General features: G+C 41.7%; 1 protein-coding gene across 6 annotated transcripts in view; it reads left to right on the top strand.

The window, feature by feature from the left end:
* The window catches only part of CDH8 (cadherin 8), a 239,377-nt gene that overhangs the window by 189,709 nt on the left and 25,882 nt on the right, over positions 1 to 23,786 (top strand). For all 6 annotated transcript variants that reach the window (XM_081202702.1, XM_081202703.1, XM_081202704.1 and 3 more), the window contains one exon: positions 14,337 to 14,458. In XM_081202702.1, the coding sequence (XP_081058828.1) occupies positions 14,337 to 14,458 (122 nt within the window). The remainder of the gene's footprint in view (positions 1 to 14,336; positions 14,459 to 23,786) is intronic.

Raw genomic sequence — 23,786 nt, 5'->3', positions numbered from 1 at the left:
CCTAGCAGATCAGTGCCTTCGGATGTTGCTGGGGGGCTCTGGGCCCATCGGCAGTGTCAGCCCGGCACTGCAAGGTGTGGGGTGAAATCCACCCCAGCGCCTAGCCAAGCGGGCTTGTCTGGTGCTGCTGACTTGCATCTAGTAAATAACTAAGTGTCTATTCAGAAGAAAGCCGCACTGAGTTCAGTGGGCCTTACTCCCAGTTAAGGGTGTATGGGGCTATAGTGTTTTAGCTAGGTGGCCAGGGCTACTCTGGATGAGAATATATTTTTACACCAGGTCAGTGAGGACCACCTGCTTTTAAAAATTCTCCCATATAATACAGAACTCCCTGTGTGCCTTTTGGACTGTATCTGTAGGTTTCCGCCTCTGTGTCAAATAACTGGGGTCAAATAAGTGTGGTTTACTTTTTAATACATGTAAGATGGAGCTTCCTTGGGAGGTTGTGGACTTTTCTTCCTTGGAGGTTTCTAAGCAGAGGTTGGATGCCCATCTGTCATGAATGCTTTAGCTGAGTTTCCTATATTGCAGGAGTTTGCACTAGAAAGATGAGCCTCGGAGTTGCCTCCTGCTCCGTGATTCTGCGTTTTTCTACTTCAACAGTATTTCATTATGTTGCTATTATTTTATTTAATTGTATTGTATTTTGTATAAATTATAAAAATATAAATAAAACATGTCCTATTTACAAACAAAACATTTAAATAACTACCTTTCTACTGGGGGCAGGCTTTTGTTAGTGGGGGCAGAATCTCAGATTTTTATTGATTTGTATTGATTTTTACTTATGGGGGGGCAGCTGTCCCCCCCACTATGCCCATGGGGAGGCCACAGGAAAGAAACAAGTTCGGAAGGGGGCCACAGTCAGAAGAAGTTTGGGAAACACTAGTGTAAATGAATACTGATTTTATTCTCTTGGCTGATATCCATTTCTTATCACAGATGAAGACACAGATTGCAGCAATTTCTGCTTCCTTTTCCATTTTTGTCAGAATTCTCCAACATTCATACCAATGCCTCAGTGGCAGGACTAGCATGCTTTCAGAAAATTCGATATTGCAGCATATTAAAAACACAGCAGACAGAGGTTCCTTTGGGAGTGAGACCTGCTCAGATATCTTGTTTTGAGTTGACTACTCTTAATGGGTGACTGCAAAAAGTAATGTAAGACTTAAGAACTGTGGGGCTACCCCTGAGTTCAACTAGAGGTTGTAGCTAGTGCAGAACACAGTGACCAGATTGTGGGGGCCAACTATTCCTACCATAAAACAACTTGTTTCCAGTATTTGCATGGGTTGCCAAAAAAGTAGATAGGCTCCACATATATTGTCTGTACCTTCAAAAATGGAAGGTGTAGGGCAGCCTTCACTAATCTGGTGGCTTCTAGAAGTTATACACTGCAACTCCCATCAGTCCCCAGCTAGTGTAGCCATTGCTCAGGGTTGATGGGAATTGTAGTCCACATCTACAGGTACCAGGCTGGGAAAGGCTGGTCTAGAACATACAAAGGGGCAAAACTGTGTACAGTGGTACCTCGGGTTACATACGTTTCAGATTACATACGCTTCAGGTTACAGACTCCACTAACCCAGAAATAGTACCTCGGGTTAAGAACGTTGCTTCAGGATGAGAACAGAAATCGTGCTCTGGCGGCACGGCGGCAGCAGGAGGCCCCATTAGCTAAAGTGGTGCTTCAGGTTAAGAACAGTTTCAAGTTAAGAACGGACCTCCGGAATGAATTAAGTACTTAACCCGAGGTACCACTGTATTCATATAGGCCTCTGTATATGCAACCTTGAACACATGGATATAAGATGAACGAATACAGGGGGCTGCTGTTGTGGAATGCTTACTCTTCACTATATTGTGCGTTGGCACAAAGCTTCTGTGTTGTGAACCTTTGATTCCAATACCTGAAAAGGCTTTTAGTAGATAGAATTGCTGAGCTCAAATCAAATTGATTCCATTCTCATCTCTTCCCATAGTGTCTTATTTCATGTTGTAACATAGAACATGTTAGAACACTGGCAATTGAACAAGCACACACCTTTTTCAAGTTGATTTATTTTCCTATTTTCCTACTCCAATTTGAAGTACCAGACTGATTTCAAAATCAGTTAACACAAGAAGACTTTGACCTTGCTTCCAAGACTGTTCTGGGGTGTGTGTGTGTGGGGAGACCACTAGAGGTGTAGGAGAGAAATTATGTTATTAAATCAGAAGAAGAAGAAGAAAAAGCAGAATGAAAACTACAGGCCCTGTGATCTGATCACTTACTTTCTTATTTTATGCTGTATCGAGATTCGTTCAAAGGAAAGAGTCCATTGTGAGCCAGGAGTAATATGAAGTCAGAACATAAAGTGGGTCAGAATCTAAAGGGAACTGGCATTGGCCAAATGACCAAATCAAAAAAGGGACTTGCTTTTGTTCTTAGAATATACCGTATTTTTCGTCCCATAGGACGCACCTAGTTTTTTCGGGGGGAAATAAAGGGGGGGAAAATTCCCTTTATTTTCCCCCCAAAACCAGGTCGGGGAACAGCGGGATGGAGGCGCTGCGCCTCTCCGCTGTCCCCTGAGCTTGTGGGGCTAGCCGATGTCTGCCTGAAGCGTGGAGCGCTCTGCTTCAGCGCGCCCCGCGCTCCGTGCAGCAGGCTGCTATCCACAGCGTGGGGAGTCCTGCAGGAACTCCCGCAGGGCTCCCCATGTTGCGGATGTCTGCCCAGCACGAGGGGCTCTCTGCTTCAGGGCGCCCCACGCACCGGGCGGCAGGCTGCTACCCGCAGCCTAGGGAGCCCTGCAGGAACTCCCGCAGGCTCCCCAGGCTTGCTGATAGCTTCCTGAAGCCTGGAGAGCGAGAGGGGTCGGTGCGCACCGACCCCTCTCGCTCTCCAAGCTTCAGCGAAAGCCTGTATTTGCCCCATAGGACGCACACAGATTTCCCCTTCATTTTTGGAGGGGAAAAAGTGTGCCCTATAGGGCGAAAAATACGGTATATTGAAAAGTGCGCTTTGCTTTCTTCTACTGACCATCAGTTTTCTATACAAAGGAACTGGTACTGTTTTCTGTACCGTAAATATATGAGTGAAAACAAAAAAGAATCTTGTATAAATCTGAGCTTGGAGACATGGTGGTTGTTCAGTACAGCACGGACTTACAGAGACTGTATCACAAGACAATATTTTTGTAGTCTAAACCATAGGACTATGTGATAGAGGACCTTGGCAAATGAAAGTCAACTTTATTGTCACACTTGTGTATTAGGATCTCCTGAGATGCTTCTTATGGAAGATATCTATTTGAACAAACAGCACAATATTTGAAATATTTAATATTGTATTAATATCATATTATCCTTGGTACTCATAATGTCAGCTTGATTTTCAGCAGCATCATTTTCAGTTCATTGAATGTATCTGAGGAAGTTGGTGGTTGCTCACAAAAATGAATGCTAATTTCCCAAACCTCAAAGCTGTCACATACCTGGTTTGCATTTTAATATAGACCTTGCTAATTCACATTTCCTGAACCAATATGTGAATTGAAACACAATTTCTCCAGATTTTGTGATGCAGCTTTCCAACAATTCTACCCTGAAAGGATACAAAAATGCATTATATTAGGGAGAAAGTCTTGCAAAATAAAACCCCATATATTATGCAAAACCATGTAAAAATGTGTATATTGGGAGAAATGTGCATCAAAAACATCCAAATGTTTATGCAGAAGTTTGCAATCCAATACGGAAATGGAGCAACCTGAGCTTAGGGTACAATACTGACAAAACCCTCCTCCCAGCCACTGCTGAAGCCTTACGGGCCCATGTAAATGTACCAGGAAATGGATTGGATCCAAAACATCCTGTTCCCTTGACATGGTCCTAAAGAGGGATGGAAGGAGACAGTGATTCCATCTTATTTTTGTCACAATTGGTGCCATTTCACAACAGTTCAAATTCCACTAAAACCTACATTATTTGTCTCGCTATCTGCTATGGCTGAAACTAATGTTATTAATTTTAATGAGTTTCAGTGGAAGGGAAATGTCAAAAACAAAGCAGAAAATGACGTAGTTTTTTATGTTACATTTGTGAACTAAGAAAACCAATGACAACAACCCCTGCTTGCATTTGTTTGCATGATTTCCATTCCCGACCTCAAACAAACATGCACATCACAGCAACTTCTGTTCCCATTTCAAACAGAGTTATCAAATATCCCTACTCCTAAACCAGGGTGGGGGGATCTGAGACACCTTTTTTCCAATGGGGGGGGGGAGAAGAAGAAGAAGAAGAAGAAGAAGAAGAAGAAGAAGAAGAAGAAGAAGAAGAAGAAGAAGAAGAAGAAGAAATGGGTGGCATGAATTCTCTGACTTCCACCCTTCTTGTTAGAGTTTAGCAGGGCTTTGGATAAAATGGCTGAACTGCCTTACATTTTTACTCTCCCTGCTCGCTTCATCCATTTTTGAATTGCAACCTTAAGGAAAGGTGGGGGGGGGGGGACTAAGTTGACAGATGCATTCCCCACTCTCTCAATTTCTCTCTCACACCCTCTTTCCCTTTCTAAAGCCAAATACCTTTCTTTCTTTCTTTCTTTCTTTCTTTCTTTCTTTCTTTTTGTTTGTTTTTTTTAAAAAAAAAATATGCATGAAGGGAAAGGGGACATCAGAGAAACCAGAATTGAGAGAAACTAATTGAATAGGTAGAAAGAAACTTCCAGTATTTTCAAAAATATTCAGCTGATATCTCAAGCCACCCACTCAAGTATAATTCATTGATTTTAATGGCACTCTTCCAGATGAAGTGGATTTTGAGTACTGCAGCTTAAATAAAAGAATGCTTTTCTATTTTCTACACTAGTCCTGCACTTTCAGAAATGAGATTGAAGCTTTATTGAAAAGTTTACCATTGTCATTTCACAATGACATTATGGGATGCGGATGTCCATTGAATCCACTGAGCAGTGATGTTCGCCCTGATCCACTTTGGAGGCAACAGGAGTGTTCTGCAAGTGCTGAAGTATTCTCCCCACCCCCTACGCGTCATAAAGAAAACACTTGCTCAAGCTGATCACTATCAGTGTTTGTTCTCTGCCTGTTTATTCCTCAGTTGCCTGTTGCATGGATGCCATTGACAGCAATATTTTCTTCCTAGAAGTAGCCCCAGCAAGCAGAGATGAGTGCAAAGGCATTGCAGTGCTTTGCAGCAAATTAGATCTGTTTATGTGAAGGAGTCACTGAGTATAACCAAAGCCAAGTCAGAATGTGACATCACACTATCCCCTCTCTGAATGGCTGAACACTTTGATTCTGTTTCCATGTCATTGCCCACCCCCACCCCCAAAACAACAACAGGGAATCAGTACTGAGTATATCATCCCTGCACCATTTTGTCTCAACTGTCACTGTGATAGACTATGGCTATTTATACATCATGGAAGCAATTAGGCTCCCCCCCACACACACTGTAGTATGCAAAGTCTGGTGCACTTGTTACATAAGGCTGACACGTAAAAGGCCCTTCTCATTTCAAACAATCCCCTCTCAACCACTGTTCTTCCTAACCAAAGAACTTGCATGTTTTATAATACCAAAATCGAGCTTTTGATGAGGTTACTACTAACTTTTACATATGGCCACAGAAGTGGTTTCCAGCAACAGAATCCAAGGGCATGTTGCACAAACATTGAGAGGCAGGCAGGCAGGCGGACAGGCAAGTATTCCTCATATCTAGTGCATTGTCTAAAATGAAGACGGTGAGACCGTTTTATGCTTTTTTTGTCAGCAAGCCAAAAAGCCTCTTTATGGTTTACCAAGAATATAAATACAATCACTGAAGTGCCATGTTATACATTCTCAAAAGAAAAAAAAAGTTATGTATAGATTGTAAGTCATGTGGTTTTTAAAAAGCATAACATGGGAACACATTAAAACAAAAGACATACAACAAAGTTATCCTACAGATTCCCCATGGGGAAATATATTATAATGTCATAGAGAGTTTACTTATAGCTTTAACTTTTCTGTGTTATTTTCCAGTTCCCTACAGAATTACTAGTAACATTAGCATTCTTATGGAAGTTTTGCTTATTCACTCCCGACTTGCACTTTGTATAATTGACTGCCATTTAAGCCTTAGCAAGTTTTACTACAAGAATTTCCTGTGATGGAGGAAGGAGAGATGGTGCTAAAGCATCTGCTTATGTGCTTGTGCTGCACCCCAGGGGAAGCGGCACATAAAAAAGAGGTGTTTCACATCTTCTGTGGGCCCATGCCTGACTAAGGGGTCGCAGAAGCCACTGGCTCACATCTGGTCTGCTGCAAGTATTGTTTTGTTTCTGGTCTGTTACTTCACAGGCCAGCTTCCACCATGTCCCAGGTTACTCTATAGGTCTCTATAGCTCTTGGGGTGCCTGGTTTAAGTCTGGGACTCCTATGTCTTCCTGTGGAGAAAGGGGCTGGGCAATTCTGGAATGCAGCTATTCCCTTTATGGCCTAACCCAGGAGGGCTTAGGGGAAGAGCCTAATGATAGCTTATGACAAGAGGGTAAGGGCCAAGCCTCCTTCCTTCATGTTAAGGACCATCACTTGGAGGCCTAGCTATTCCAGCCAGTTTTCTAGACTTCCACTGCACCTATCACCATCTTCATAGTAAGACCCAAGGAAAGGCCCTATTACCACCATCTACTGGCAGCAGTATAATCCAACTTCACTCACAGACTTTCACAGAGCCTCATAATTTTCACAAACCACCATAAAATCTCCAGCACCAAGTCTCAGAGCTTCTTACCCAGAATAGTCTTTTTATATCCAGCAAGAGTCTCTGGCAGTTTCAGTTGTGTTCTCTATCCACCTAGCAATAAAACATATATAACCACAGAGCTGTAGGTTTAGAAGGGACCCTGAGGGTCATCTACTGTGACCTTCTGCAATGCAGGAATCTCAAATAAAGCATCCATGATAGATACCCATCCAACCTCTGCTTAAAAACCTCCAAGAAAGGAGTGTCCACAACCTTCTGAGGGAGTCTGTTCCACTCTTGAACAGCTCTTACCCTCAGAAAATTATTCCTGATGCTTAGTCAGAATCTCCTTTCTTGTAACTGGATGCCATTGGTTTGAGTACTACCCCCCCTCCCCCGAGCAGGAGAAAACAAGCTTGTTCCATCTTCCATGTGTCAGCACTTTAGATATTTGAAGATAACTATAATTTCTCCCCTCAGTCAGGTAAGAAGGAAGAGTTTGTTTATTCTGCAGATGTTATGTTGAGTAAAGCAGGATTGTGTGCTTAATTGCTAAAGGGTGAAATAAAGAGATAAAAGTATAATTTTTGATATCCCTTTGTTCACTGTATCCTTAATACCCCTTTTTCTTGTTAAGGAAAAAAAAACATTCCAGCTATTTATTTCATGGTGTTCACATTATTTTTTCTATTAACTTGACCTTCACATAGCCCATTATGTAAGTTAACACAGTCTCTGCAGGAGTGAGTGGGGTGGGGTGTCATAGCCTTTCCCTTCACCTAGCCTGACCATTGCATCCTCTTCAACGGTGAAGATGTGGGATTGTCTGACACTATGGTGCTTGATGGTAGGGATCATAACTTATTTAAAGGGCAATGATCTGGCAAAGGACTGGAAATCCCCCGCGGCTTATCAGAATGCTTTAAGAAATAATAATAATATAGAGTGTATCCCTGCCAAGGGACGAATGCGTAGTTCTGAAAAGGGCTTCTAACTGTGTTTATCTAACTGTATTTACTCCTGCATTGCAGGAGGCTGGACTGGATGGTTTATTATTGTTTGTTATTTTCGGGAATGCCTGAACAGGGTTAATATGGATGGAGCATTTTCTATTTCCTAAAATCTCCCTCCCTCCGTCTCTCTCACACACACACGAGAGAGAGAGAGAGAGAGAGAGAGAGAGAGAGAGAGAGAGAGAGAGAGAAGAGTTACTATTTTGTGATGCATTGGCAAAATGCCTATGAGCCTGAGGTCAGGAGAAATTTGCTTTTCCCCCCTTTGCCTTTTTTTAGCAGAACGGCTGCCAAATGGACATCTGCATTCTTATATCTTATAAATCAGATATTTGAACACTGAGCTGCAGGCAATACCTGGTTCCAAATAAAATGAAGAGACAGAACCTTGATTTTCAGGGATTGAGTCCATACTCTACAGCATCTGTCAGATAGAACGTGGTCTCTTGTTTAGGGCATGCAAAAAGAATATAGTTTGTTACAACGAGGAAGCAAAACAGCAAATGCATTTCATTTTCTGTGAATTTTGGCTGGTGGGCATCTCACTGTTTTGGAATTTCACATTTTTCCCATACTCCATAATTTTTAAAAGCACACGTTTTGCCTTTTAAAGCATTTCCTGCCTCATTGCTAGCATGGCTAACTGAACTCTGGCATCATCTAGAATACCAGGATGCCAAAAACAGAGGCCACAGAACTACTGTGATTCATAGCTAGGAGGCTTTTGCTATTACCTGGGTTAATCACAATAGCCCCCAAGTAATAAAAGAGTGAGTGACCTATGGGCTTCAGCTCCTGACTGGAGGATTTTGGAGCAAACCATTGTAGAATGATACATTGTCCAGGGCATTCTGGAAAACATATATAGAATTTATTCCTATGAAATACATCAAAATGATTTAACCATCAAAACATCAGCAGTAAAATATATATTCAAGAATTGCATATATAAACGCGAAACCAATTGCATATACAAAAACAAATTCAAATCCATTATAGATACTGAAGCTGCCCTCCTAAAGGAGGTCACAAATGCCAAATTAAGGGCTAGAAGCCAAGATAAAAAGGCATGCCTCCTTGGAGAGAGTATTCCACAAGTTGGGAGCCACCACTGGAAATGCCTGTTTTCATGTTGCTGTCCTCTGAATGAAATGCAGTGGGAGGGAGGTCAAAAGGGTAGGTGCCACCACTTTGAAGGCCTGATTCCTGAATCATACAGAAGAGACCTCATAATGGCACAGTGAACATAAAAGGTCTGATAATGAATTGTGGCAGGTATCATTCCCCACTCCCAATCTTCTTCATCACCCATATATGATTCAGGTACCGATTCAGTCTGTTTCAGGAAATGGCAATGGGAGTAGGTCACCATCTTGTCCTACAACTCTGACAGCAAAATATTTTGGGCTGACACTGCATTTTATAGAGCAACTGTTTGTTGTGTCTCCCAGGGAATTAAAATTTACCCTTGCCTCTATAGTTCCACATTGCCTATCAATCCCTCACAGAGTGAGTGACCTTGCAGGATGTGTATCACCCCTGAAGGTGAATCAGCACAAAACCTGAGCATGTTTAATCAGACTTGTAGATCATTGGAGTACAGCTGCTTATAGATTTACAAGTGTTGTCCTTTGAAATTGATCACAAGTCTTTCACCATGGGAAGCAGTGTGCCTAGTCCTCTCTTCCGACATGCACTGGCCTTAAATACTATTCTCAGTCTCAGCACTGTGATACCATTCTTCTAAATTTTATCCAACCAGGAAATGAAATGAGAATGAAAGCCATAACAACACAGTTTAAAATGTGAACTTATGTGTTCTGTTTACTGGCTGCAGTCCTATGAACCCAACAGAACTTCTGAATAAACATGCACAGAATTTCACTGCTCACAGCTTTGAATTTTTGCTTTCCCTTTTCTCCAAGGAGTTTAGGATGGCACAAATAGCTGCTCTCTCCCATTTCCATCTTACAACAATCCTGGGAGAAGGTTAGACTGAGAGATGGTGACTCAGTTAGTGTCACCCAGTGACTCATGGCTGAGCATTGGCTTGAACCAAAGTTTTTCATCTGACACTCTAACCAATAAGTCAAACTGGTTGCTGAGCAAAAAGGGTGGGTTACTGGCATTCAGGAAAATGTAGGTATTAGCTTCTGAAGAGAAACCAAGCAAAACATGTGTTGCCTTAATCCTGGTAGCTAGTTATCAGCTGAAGGAGTCATGATTCTAGTTTGTTTCAGTTGCTTACTGACAGTGATGTGTCTTCTGTTTCTGCGTTACTGATCACAATGAATATAAAGTCACTATGGTGAAAACTATGGCCACTGTTCTCCATGGGCCTTAAGAATACAGGTGGAGTGGAAGTTGCACATAGAGTTGCACATGAGTTGAATGTACCTATGCATGATCATATAAAGAGTTATTGCCATTCATTTGATAATGACCCTTGAAAAGTGGACCAAAGAAATGGTGACTTTCAACATAGCAAAAAGTGTTTTCAGCTTTCTCTGTTTTCAGCTTGCTGCACTCAGCTACAGTGGAAAACAGTGTCCTATTGCCCATATTGAAGTAAGATTCCACTACCCATCCTTTCAGCTTCTGTATGTAGCATGGAGGGGCGGTGGTGGTGGATGTTTTCCCAAACCTGGTTAAATAGGAGTATTCCAGAATTGAATCAGAGACAGTTTTCAGCAGTTTTTAGTTCATTTCTGTATTCCCTATATATAACCAATGGATTGATCCAATTCATTGACGAAGCATCAAAAAGAACACAGGTGATAATTCCTAATGTAATCGCACAGAGGATTCTTTTTGTGTGTGTGGTGAGAAAACACATTCCTGCACAATGGCAAAGCACTACACAAAAGTAATGATGTAGATAGTGGTAAATATGATCCACTCCCCTCTTCTTTTCTTCTGCAGTTCTTTGTCAATACCTATGCATGCATTGATAATGCAGAGAGAGAGAAATCATAAAGTTAGCTGAAGGGCAAATTGTGCATGCACAGCACTCTCCCCCCATTATTATTATTTTTTTTTGGGGGGGGGGATGAAACACGAGGAATTTCTACTTTCTCAGAACCACTTTTAAAAAGAAGAATTTCAGAAGCTTCCCTAATTCTAGTTTTTCTCTGTTAATGTGCCACCCACAGAAACCTTACCCTTTATCACTGTACTTGAAATTAGGTAATGTTGTTGTACATGTCACTTCTGTATTGCTTAGTGCACTCTGTTTTTTGCAGATTAAAGATTGCACTGAGGATTGGTGGGTGGGAGGGAGAATAGCATAAAACAGTACAGAATAAAATTAAGCTACTGTGCAGGTAGGCTATCTTGTTAGGTCCATCAGATACAATCTTGATAAATGTGTATCAAATTGAAATATTAACACTGGAACTTTGTAAGCTTGGGGAGGGGGAATGAAGTGTGCAGCCAAATCAGCAGTGCATTTAACATTTTGGAAAACCTGTTCCTATTTATCACAATCTGGCCCTGATTTAATGCTTTAAGAATTGTATCAAAATCCAATGGGGTGGTCTTCCGATTTAAAGCACTGTGCAGTGTGAGTCTGATTTATGACTGTGGTTCATAATCCAGCAAGTGATAAGTACATGGATTTCTTTTGGTGGGTCTCTTTTAGAATTTACTAATTCTAAACATGCTTATTTGGAAGTATTGGGTTTGCATATAACATTTCATGTTTTGAGGCATAGCACCACTTATAATTGTTCAGTTGCATGGGTACAGCTATCTTAGTTTTAAGCCATATCAGGATCCAGCCCAAACCCTTAAATTCAGCATTACTGGATCAGACTGCAAGTGCTTCCTGTGAGAAATGCTCAGTCTAATGCTCTCCTTGCTCTGCTTACTTACTACATGTGAGCTGCTTTTAATAAGGAACATTTTAAAGATATTCCCCCTCCACAATATGGAGTGATGTAATCAACTGGGTTAGGTTGGAAGTGGCTCAACATGCTATTTTACATGCTCTATGTACCTACTTTGCAGACTGTAGGTCAAAGATGGGGAACCTGTGGTCATGGGCATAGCCAATGTGGAGGGGAGGGGGTAGCTACCCCCCTAGATCAAGTAAGTCAGTAAAAATGCTTAACTAACTGAGGTTCTGCTCCCCCTAACATGAAGCCTACCTCCCTATGCCCGTGGGCTATGCCCATGCCTGTGGTCCTCCAGATGTTAAAACTCCTCTCATCTCTGGCCATTGGCCATTCTAACTGGGGCTGATGGGAGCTGGAGTCCCACAAGTGGACCACATACTCCCCATTGGAGCTGTAGAACATCAATCCCTAGAATTTCTTAGAGCCTGTAGTTCATGGACAAAACAAATAAATCCATTATGATTGTTGTATGCAGTGTGCAGCTATCTAGGGGTATCCCCTTTTGGAGGTTTCTATACTCAGCAAGTTCTTCTCTAGTGTTTAGCAAATTAATTCTTAAAGTGAATTCTCACCAAGTTTCTAATTATAATATCTTTAGGTTTAATGTTTGTATTTCAGATGAAAGACAAACATTTTGGGGGCAGTCACAAGAGGCATGAATAATTTCTTCAGAAGCTTATCTAATTAATTACATTCCTCTGTAATGTCTATAAAATTTGAACCACCATCATTCCGTTAATTTAGATAAAAGGAAATCTTTAGTGTTTAAATGTGACACTTGGCACTAAGAAACCAATGCATTCATTGTTTATGTATTTTTTTTATCAACTTTAGATAAAGAAAATGCTTTTGAAATGCTTTGAATACTCAGTTTGCATGCAACTTAATTCCCCTCCTCACCCTCAGCAAGAAGTACATTATTGTTCCATGTTAAACATATTCATGGTGCATCAATGAAGGCAATTAATTGCATGAAATCTTGCCGACCAATGTGATACATTGCATATTATGATGACCAAGTATACAGAGTTCTCACTCTTTGTCATGGTGCACCTTTCTAATATTCCTAAAAAGGCAGACAATGACTCACTAGCATGTACTTACACTGTCCTCTCCTTAGAACTAATCAAATTAGAACTAATGAGGGCTCTAGAATGAGGGACTGTAGTTCAGTGGCAAGACAGATGATTAGCATACAGAAGGTTCAGCCTGCAGTCTACAGCATCTAATAATCAGAATGCACAATACTGAACAGGCAAATAGCCTGACCTGCTAAAGACAAGCATCTTCTGTTGCCCTCTCCAGAATGTATAAGTTGCTAAGCAGGGGGTGAAATCCTGCTGCTTTGGCTGTGTGCTGCTGTTTCTTTCTGGGAACAGGCACACAGCCAATGCAGGATATTGCCTCATGCTGTTGCCCATCAGATAGTGTCGCAAATCACATCACCTACTGGGCATGTGGGTAAGGCTTGGGGGAAATGGCCTCATGGATCAACTTGAGCCTCTTGGCGAGCAAATATTAGTTTGCAGACTGGAGGTTACCCACCCTGCCTTCTGCCCTTGCGTTCAAAGCCATGATGGAATCACCCATGCCAGATAGATAGCAGGATATTTATTTTCCTAGCTTTTGCCTGAACTTCAGGAACCAGCATTGAGGGTTTGTTAGCTTGCTGCTAATTGGTTTTTGCTCATTGCAGATCTTACTAAGTTAACAAAGGTGTTGCCCATTTATTCCAATCAATGTCTCATGTAGTTATGGTGGGCACAAATTGTCTTTTTTTTACTCCTTCTGTAACAGAAATAGTCAATCTTACCACACACATTCCAATAGCTTAATAACCTAATTAGCCCATGGATCAGAGGTCCCCCACTACTGTTAATAAGTATAAACTAGGATGAACTGATCAAGATTTTATGTGGGAATACATCCATGGACTAAAATTAAGACATACATCTGAGTAAATATATCTAGCAATTGGGCTATAAAGAGAGATGTGATAAATTATAGCTATTAATGGGGGTCAAAGCTTTTATTTCGACTTTACAGAACCTTAATGAACAAATATTTCAATTCAAAACAACATTTCTGGATGAGATTAATGAACTTGTGTTCTTGCATAATATCAAAATGTACTCTCTCTCTCTCTTCTTTCTTCTTTTACCTACATCAATTCCACTCTTCACTTTTCTAACAAAATCTGATTAGAGTTGGATTGTCTTTCTCCCCCATGCCCCCCCTTTTTTTGCCAAGCTGAAATAATAGATGTGCAGTCAGGCTGGCTAATAGAGTAAAATGGCAAAGATAAGCAACGAAATAAATCTTGGTTGTTTACAGCCTCTTTTCCCCATGCAGAATGCCCTTTATCAATAAAACAATGCAAACTTCATCAGAAAAAAGAATCTACCAATTTAGTCCAAGAAGGTCTTCATCAAGCTAATCTCCAACAAACGCTGTTTGCAATAAGGATTTATTTGCTGTCTCCCTTTTGTGAAACTGCTGCCCATTCTTCTTTATCTTTTCCCCTTGGCCATTGGATAAAGCAGCCCAATTATTGGAAGCAGAAAAGGCCCAGCAAGCTTTCAGCACAGAACTGTCTGTCTACCTTGGGTCCTTTATGTCATTAGTATGAAATGAAGTGTGCTTACCTCTCTTTTTTCTTCTTTTCCACACTGTGTTTTTCTTCTCTTAGGAAACCCCAGTCAAATATCTCGAGTGCCTGTTGCTATCAAAGTTCTCGATGTAAATGACAACGCTCCCGAACTTGCATCAGGGAATGAAGCCTATTTGTGTGAAAATGGAAAAACCGGAAAAGTAAATATTTCTCTGTTGTCCACACTGTATAGTCGGTTTGCCCTGCCCCCCAAAAAAACCTTCCCTGTTCCCTGTCTGTTAGTGTGAGTTAAATATTTTCCCTGATTATGTGTGAAATTGAAAATAGGAAGGTATCTTATACTTAGACCAAGCTTAGACCACTTAGTACTGTATAGACCATGAGTAGCCAACAGAACTCTCTCCAGATGTTTTGGCCTCATTCTCCCAGGGTCAACATGGCCAGTGATCAGGGTACCATATGTGACAATAGGGCAGCTACAGGAACCTCAGGCCCAAATGTGGCCTCCCACGCCTCTCTATCTGGCCCTCAGAACTTTCTATAGGCCATACCCCTCCAGGGCCCTACTTCACATTACAAATCTAGGTGGAATGTGTCCTTGAACTCTGATAATGTCTCTTGCTTGTCTCGATGGCACATAGGGAGAAGTTTGCAAATGTGTTAGAAAATAGTCTAGTGTACAAAGGTAAACAACAGGCCAATTTCTCCACCAGTTTCTGCCTCTGGTCTAGTCCACCACTGGTACATGGATTTTGCACAGCTTTCCAGAATGGAATGCAGCCCTCGGGCTGAAAAAGGTTCCCCACACCTGTAAGAGGGAATGGGAGTTTATGGTATTCCTAGACAGGAAGTGGAGGAAGGTAGTTAGGCAGAGTCAGGCTTGCGCTCCTGATAATCTCTCCTGCTCTACACTCAAGGAATGATTTAGTTGCACATTTCTTGCTGTCTGTGCTACTGTGACATGAGCTCTGTTCACACAGTCAACATACTGAGAATTAAGGAGAATGAAGATGACTTGAACATCACTCCAATCTCCATGTGTTCATTTAATGACATGAGCAGATCTTACACATGCAGAGACTGAATGTAGGCTGTCTGCACATGATCAGGAATTGTTTGCGTGCTTTCTGCATGGCCAAGCCTAAACATCTATGGTTTATGAACAAGAAGAGTCTATTTACATGGCTGACTGAATGGGTATATAATTCAGGGGCAAGGCTTGAAACCACTAGCCTGCAATAAGCATTAAATCTACCCATTGTGCAGGTCACATGAGCAGACATATCTGCCCCCTCCCCCCCCAAATGGCCACAATTGTTCTGGATTTAGATTAAAAGAGGAAATGGAGCCTTTTTAGGACAGAATTGTTCGCCATCTCTCTGGTATAAATAAAAGTTGTGGGATCATGATATTTTATACTTTCTTAGAAAAACTGTTTAAGAAAGGGTGAAATAAGGCAGGAACAAGGTGGAAAGGAGAATAGAAGAGGCCTGGGCATATAAGGGAGAGAAATGTTGAACAACTCCTCTACCCTATCCTAGAAATCTGGATCCACAGTGCCTGCCTTGTCCATCATTCAGCTTGGAGTTGTGTTGAATGATGTAACGGAACCTAATCTCCTAGGAAGCAATAAAGCACAAATGAAACAGAATCGTTTTTATTATCCAGCTTGTGAAGACGCTGAGTGACAGAAATCCGGAGCTTTGTAGCTACCTCATTTATTTCTGGGTAGTGACATTTTAATTTAAATAAACAGCAGTTGACAGCATGACACTAGAGTTGTTAATCCAGCTATTCTTGTGCCTCGTGGGTGTTTGGCATTAAATTCACCATTTACCAAAGCAGCTTACCTGATAATAGAGTTAGAATTTGTTTCTTATTGTGGGCCTATACAAAAACTATGTGTGCCAAGATTTGATTGTTGCAAACAATCCACATTTGCACCTTCCAGCAGCCATTTCCGCAGCTCCTTCCTGTCCTGGTTACCCAGTTTATAATAGTAAACAGTCTATCAAACCACTGAAGAGTGAGATTAGTGAAATGTGGCTACTAGCAAGTACTCATTTCACACGCTAGCAAGGTTATGCTTAAAATTCTACAAGGAAGGCTCAAGCAGTATGTGGACCGAGAACTCCCAGAAGTGCAAGCTGGATTTAGAAGAGGCAGAGGAACCAGAGACCAAATTGCAAACATGCGCTGGATTATGGAGAAAGCTAGAGAGTTCCAGAAAGACATCTACTTCTGCTTCATTGACTATGCAAAAGCCTTTGACTGTGTTGACCACAGCAAACTATGGCAAGTTCTTAAAGAAATGGGAGTGCCTGATCACCTCATCTGTCTCCTGAGAAATCTCTATGTGGGACAAGAAGCTACAGTTAGAACTGGATATGGAACAACTGATTGGTTCAAAATTGGGAAAGGAGTACGGCAAGGCTGTATATTGTCTCCCTGCTTATTTAACTTATATGCAGAATTCATCATGCGAAAGGCTGGGCTGGATGAATCCCAAGCCGGAATTAAGATTGCCGGAAGAAATATCAACAACCTCAGATATGCAGATGACACAACCTTGATGGCAGAAAGTGAAGAGGAATTAAAGAACCTTTTAATGAGGGTGAAAGAGGAGAGCGCAAAATATGGTCTGAAGCTCAACATCAAAAAAACGAAGATCATGGCCACTGGGCCCATCACCTCCTGGCAAATAGAAGGGGAAGAAATGGAGGCAGTGAGAGATTTTACCTTCTTGGGCTCCATGATCAGTGCAGATGGTGACAGCAGTCACGAAATTAAAAGACGCCTGCTCCTTGGGAGAAAGGCGATGGCAAACCTAGACAACATCTTAAAAAGCAGAGACATCACCTTGCCAACAAAGGTCCGTATAGTAAAAGCCATGGTTTTCCCAGTAGTGATGTATGGAAGTGAGAGCTGGACCATAAAGAAGGCTGATCGCCGAAGAATTGATGCTTTTGAATTATGGTGCTGGAGGAGACTCTTGAGAGTCCCATGGACTGCAAGAAGATCAAACCTATCCATTCTGAAGGAAATCAGCCCTGAGCGCTCACTGGAAGGACAGATCGTGAAGCTGAGGCTCCAATACTTTGGCCACCTCATGAGAAGAGAAGACTCCCTGGAAAAGACCCTGATGTTGGGAAAGATGGAGGGCACAAGGAGAAGGGGACGACAGAGAATGAGATGGTTGGATGGTGTTCTTGAAGCTACCAGCATGAGTTTGATCAAACTGCGGGAGGCAGTGGAGGACAGGGGTGCCTGGCGTGCTCTGGTCCATGGGGTCACGAAGAGTCGGACACGACTAAACGACTAAACAACAACAAAGCAAGTACCAGGCGTTCACTGAACATCTACTGAAGTCCAGATCCCAGTGAGGTGGTGTCAGGGCTCACTGTGCATCTGCTGAGGCCCACACTCAGCAGGGACCCCAGTGCTAACCCCTGAACACCCCCATCCTGCTTTCCTTCCTCCTGGTGATCACTGTCTTTCCACTACTCCTATCTAAGCAAGTGTACAGTGTCTAGAGGAAGAAGATCAGAAATGTTCTTGCCTTACCTTCACATATTCCAGAGCCTGGGGGCAACCACTGAAAAAGTTTTCTCACGTGTAACCTTTTGCCCCATCTCAGATAACAGGAGAACTCTATGGATAAAAATGTAGTTGAAGTAGCTGGAATGAATTCTAGCTACAAAGCTGGCAGGGTTGTAACAGCCCTCAAGTAAGTGGACATGGGGTGAGGGTGGGGGATACAGCCATGACTTCATCAACTACTTCATTAACTGACTAGTCTCATAAAGTCCTTGTCAGAAAGAGAAAAAAGATCTGAACAAAAGCTCTGTGTTGCAACTAGATCCTGCACACTAACCCTTTCTGCCCTTGTTGAAATTTCAGTTTGTGTTTGCTCAAAATGAAATTTAAGAGAAATAACAAGAAAAGCTTATTTCAGCTGTTCATTGCTTAGGGCTAGATCAAGTAGCTGAACTTTCTCTTTGCATATGTGTGTGTGTGTGTGTGTGTGTGTGTGTGTACACACACACACACACACAGTGGTACCTCGGTTTTCGAACGTCTCGGAAGTCAAATGTTTCGGTTTTCGAACGCTGAAAACCCAGAAGTAACTTCTTTGGTTTTCAAATGTTTTGGAAGTCGGATGGTCTACCAGAATGGATTACATTTGAAAACTGAGGTACCACTGTGGTCTGAACAAATCAGTGATAGGAGTCAGATGCAGGAAGGTAGCAGTCCATTCAGAAAGAAACATTAATCTCATTTTTGAGTAGAATATACCAAACTCTCTTTCCCCAATATAGCCTCCTGGTTGCCATAAACCGGGGGGGGGGGGGGAGAGCAGAGTTGAATCTCCAGGCACTGGGGTGGAATCCTTAGTCTAACATCTCAGGGGGTGTGTGAAGTGGTGCCCCACCTCCACTTCAGAACACTGTGGCCACAGGCGTGCTCTGTCAGAGGTGTCTAGTTGGAAGCCAAGGTGTGTGACAAATGGGCCATAGAGCTTCGTTCAGCAGTGTGGAAGGGCCATCACTTTAGACCTGTGTCTTGTGATGGACCCATTAAGCCCATGATCGACCCTGTCATGCCTCAGCCATCTACCAAAAGGCTGGGAGAGATATGCACCCAATCCCTAAGCCAAATTCTACCTATATCTGGAATCAATAGAGTTGTGGCCAGTTTAAAATCACAGAATGTTGTCCTTTTCCAGTTTGTTTACCTTCTTAGACTAGGCCTTGCTCTGAGGGGAGAGGTCACTGCGAGTGGGACTGCAACTCTTAACTCTGACCTCTTTTGCACTTTTGCCTTTTCTTGTTCCCCTTTTCTGCCCCCCCCCCTCGCTGCCCTTTTAAAAAAACCTCTAGCAACATTACTGGAATGTTCATGGTAGGGCAAGGTGACAGCCATTTGGGGATCCCAACCTTATATAGCAATCCAGTGCTATATAAGGATAGGGGAGAAATTCAGTTCACATTAAAAGGCAAAGCTATCAAATTCACACTTTCTGAAACAATATGCAAAGTGAAACAGCCATCTTTCATAATTTAAACTTCTCTGTATTTTGAAATGCAGTTCTCTGGCCGGGTAATGTGTACGAAAATGCATTTACTAGGTAAAGTATGCATATAGATGCCTGTATCAGTGAAAATGGCATACAAAAATGCATTATATTAGGGGAATTGTTTTGCAAAAATGTGTACACTAGGCAAAATTGCACACAAAATGTGTTTATCAGAAGAAATGTGCACTCCGGCGTTGATGGATTTTCATGATGACAAAAAGAAAAACAGCACTTGCCAACTGAATTGGAAATGTGTAGAACTGAAGACTGCAAAAAAAGAGAGAAACTGGTGGTACCCAAAATTTACAGGATAGTCGTGCACCAGAGTACCATGAGAGAGTGTGAAGTGGGTGGGTGTTTTACAAAGAAATCAATTTCAAATGCAGATTCAGCATAGCAATCATGTGGGAGTAAAAATAATACAAGAATAAACTGAATATAGAGGCCCTCCTCTAGATCTGAATTCTCTTGCGTCTTCCAAATAAATTCTTGATCATCTGACACAAAGAAAGAATGTGATTGCTTTCTACTATCTGAATACATTTACAGATTTGTAGGTTAACTTAACAGCTAAGTTAAATTGAGTTTGAATCACCTTAGGGGACTTGATTACATCTCAACCTCTTAGAAAACCTTATTTGCAGTCTGTAAATATACTGAGTGAACCATCTAATGCAGTTCATTCCTCCACGTGTTCTATTTTGGGTCCTGATATAATTGAGAGTGGCAACCACGACTGCCGGTGACGTGACAGAATGCATTAAAAACTGTTGATGTATAACACTGCCAAATGAATTCTTCTTGCTTTTATTCTGAACCCATAATAGCAGAATGCTAATCTCAGATCCACTGGAAAAGCATGTCACTTTCTGATTTGCATTCTTTACACAAATCTGCAAATTTGCAGCTCCCCACCCCTTTCTGCTTTTCTATCGGCTCACACCAGACAAATTTACTTAGTTTTACTTATTGTTTACCAAAATTCATATAAAAGTTGACTGTAGTAAAACCTCTAAAAAGTTTACAAAAATATAAAAATGATAAAAACACAGTTAAAACAGTTAAAAGATTTAAAGAGAATTTAAATTAACAGTAAATAAATAATAAATAAATAAATATTGTCCAGTAGCACCGTATAAATTATTATTATTATTAGTCATTTTGGACTCACAGCTGTCCATGGAGGCGCATGTCAATTCTGTATCCAGGGCAGCTGTCTACCAACTCCACCTGGTACGCATGCTGAGACCCTACCTGCCCGCGGACTGTCTCGCCAGAGTGGTGCACGCTCTAGTTATCTCCCGCTTGGACTACTGCAATGCGCTCTACGTGGGGCTACCTTTGAAGGTGACCCAGAAACTACAACTAATCCAGAATGCGGCAGCTAGATTGGTGACTGGGAGTGGCCACCAAGGCCACATAACACCGGTCCTGAAAGATCTACATTGGCTCCCAGTACGTTTCCGAGCACAATTCAAAGTGTTGGTGTTGACTTTTAAAGCCCTAAACGGTCTCAGTCCTGTATACCTGAAGGAGCGTCTCCACCCCCATCGTTCTGCCCGGACACTGAGGTCCAGCGCTGAGGGCCTTCTGGCAGTTCCCTCATTGCGAGAAGCAAAGCTACAGGGAACCAGGCAGAGGGCCTTCTCGGTAGTGGCGCCCGCCCTGTGGAACGCCCTCCCATCAGATGTCAAAGCGATAAACAACTACCTGACATACAGAAGACATCTGAAGGCAGCCCTGTTCAGGGAAGTTTTTAATGCGTGACATTTTAGTGTATTTTTGGTCTCTGTGGAAGCCGCCCAGAGTGGGCAGGGTGCAAATAATAAATTATTATTATTATTATTATTATTATTATTATTATTAGCCAACTAAGTTTGTTCTGGTATAAGCTTTCGTGTGCATGCACACTTCTGCAGATACCTTCTTCAGATGCATGCACACAAAAGCTTATACCTGAACAAACTTAGTTGGTCTATAAGGTGCTACTGGATAATTTTTTATTTTTTATTTATTTTTATTTCAACTGCGTGAAATAACCTACCTGAAAGTAAAAAAAAAAAAAAAGAAAGAAGATTTTTCAACACTGATGTTTCTGAATAGGCTTGCCTGATCAAAAATGTTTTAAGCACACCTCAAAAAGAATACAAATAGGTGCATTCCTGACATGAATTGGCAGGGAGTTCCAAAGTGTAGATGCTGCCACACTAAAATAACAATTTCTTATAACTGCAGGAGTATTATATGGCAACAGTAATAGTGTCAGAAGAGGTCGAGTGGGCATATGGGAGAAGCAAAAATACCCTATATATTTTTCACAGAAACTCAAGGCATCTTACAATCTACAACACAAAAACCACAGTAAATCATAAAACTTTCTCTGTTTAAATAATGACTCCTCACAATGTGGTGCAGGGTTTTCAGAAGAGAAACTAATACAGTGGTACCTCAGGTTACATATGCTTCAGGTTACAAACTCAGCTAACCCAGAAATAGCACCTCAGGTTAAGAACTTTGCTTCAGGATGAGAACAGAAATCATGTTCTTGCGGCGCGGCGGCAGCAGGAGGCCCCATTAGCTAAAGTGGTGCTTCAGGTTAAGAACAGTTTCAGGTTAAGAACGGACCTCCAGAATGAATTAAGTACTTAACCCGAGGTACCACTGTACTGCCGACTCCAATCCAGACTCTGTTTCTTCATTATAGGAAAAGATCAAGGCAATGTACAACAATGTGAAAGAACAAGAATGTGATGACTGTTTCTTCAAATGTTATTCTTCAGAGCATCACCTTACCACCACCAAGGCACACTTTTTTCTTATGCAGATTGTTCTGGCAATTCACAGTGCTGCATATACTGAAAGCAATAAATTGTGGAAAACATTATAATGACAGGTCAATCACTAATGCCCCCCTCCCTTTCATTCTCTTGTGCTGTAATCTCCATGCTGCAAAGTGCCAAGGAGTTACTATAATAATGGTCATTCATTAAGCAGTCATTCAGCACGCAGAGAAAGAGATAAATATGACTTACCTTTAGCACAGTAAAAAAACACTACAGGGCACCAAAAAGGTCTTGGGCCTTTGCCAGAGCCCACAAAGCAGGAACATTTGCAGTTGCCTGCATGACATCATATTTGTATATGTGGTAAAATGCTTCACTGTATGCATTCCATGTGCATAAGGGTGAGGTGAAGGTTGCTATGGGAACCCGAAGTCTTAATTTCTTGACTTGAGTATCTGAAACAACAAACTTGGCACACACACACACACACCCAACACTATTTCATATGACATCCCACATAACTTGGAGGAAAGCAGCCGTGTTGAAGAGAGTTAGTAAAAGCAAAAGCAAATGTGAAGATGAGTGAGAATTGCAACTTCTCGTGTAAGTTTGGTGGAAGATTTTAATGGAAGCTTATAACAGAGATTCAGAAGATTCAAGCATTACATTTAATAAGACTCCATCTACGCAGTTACTCAGCCTAATCTTGCTGTAATCTTAGGAAGATTAAGTTGGGGAGATGGCATGATAGAGGTTTTGTAAAATTGTGCATGCTACGGAGCAAGTAAAAGATACATTTCTCCCTCCCTCATAATACAACAAATGGAGCCCCTCCATTAAATCGGCCGACAGTGGAATAGGGACAGACACACAAAAAGTACTTCTTCAGACAAACGTAAGATGTGGTGAAGCTGGAAGTGGGCATGAAAGAGAAAGTTTTAAGCAAGAGTCTAAGGCATAGCACCATAGATAAGTGGAGGCTGGTTCATTAGGCCAATGAGGCACTGTCCCACTAACCTCAGTCTGCCCTGAAGACAGCGTCCACCTGCCTGCCTCAAATGTCTCTTATTAAAGATGCAGGCTATGTTTTCCCAAAATCCTCTGGATTGTTCTCAGATAGTTTCCAGATTAATTTTCAGACTGAGATGCGATGAGCATTGGAAAGTGGCTGGGTGGCTAGGTAGGTAGATGACACTGGAGCCAAAATGTCATGGAATGCAAGCAGTTATAGCCTTTGACATTTCTATGCAAGGACAAAACAATATATGAAATAAGCTGAGAAATTATTCACAACAGCAGTAATTGGTGAGAACACAATCTTCCTACCTTCGCTGTGCTAATTTAACACCTGTCAAAGGACACAACATTAATAAACAGTGAAGCTAATAGCAACTACTCATCCAACACACTCATTGTTGCAGACTTGCTGAACAGGGAACACCTGGAGCTTCTTAGAAATTAATGCGGAGCACAAAACAGCTCAAGTTACACACTTTTAGGCTGCAGGCTCCATCATACTTGCTCCAAATTGAGGCCCATTGTAACCAATGGGAATTACTATGATGCAAAAAAATGGTTAGCACAGGGCTGTTATGGATGACTGAATTTTGCAGGAAGTGAACTATATGCTTATCCCCTCCCCCACCCGAAATCAAGAGAATTTAAAAA

Source organism: Podarcis bocagei (genome assembly GCF_964188305.1).
Source record: "Podarcis bocagei genome assembly, chromosome: 7".
In the NCBI taxonomy this organism is placed as follows: Eukaryota; Metazoa; Chordata; class Lepidosauria; order Squamata; family Lacertidae; genus Podarcis; species Podarcis bocagei.
This window is presented reverse-complemented; position numbering and strand designations above follow the sequence as displayed.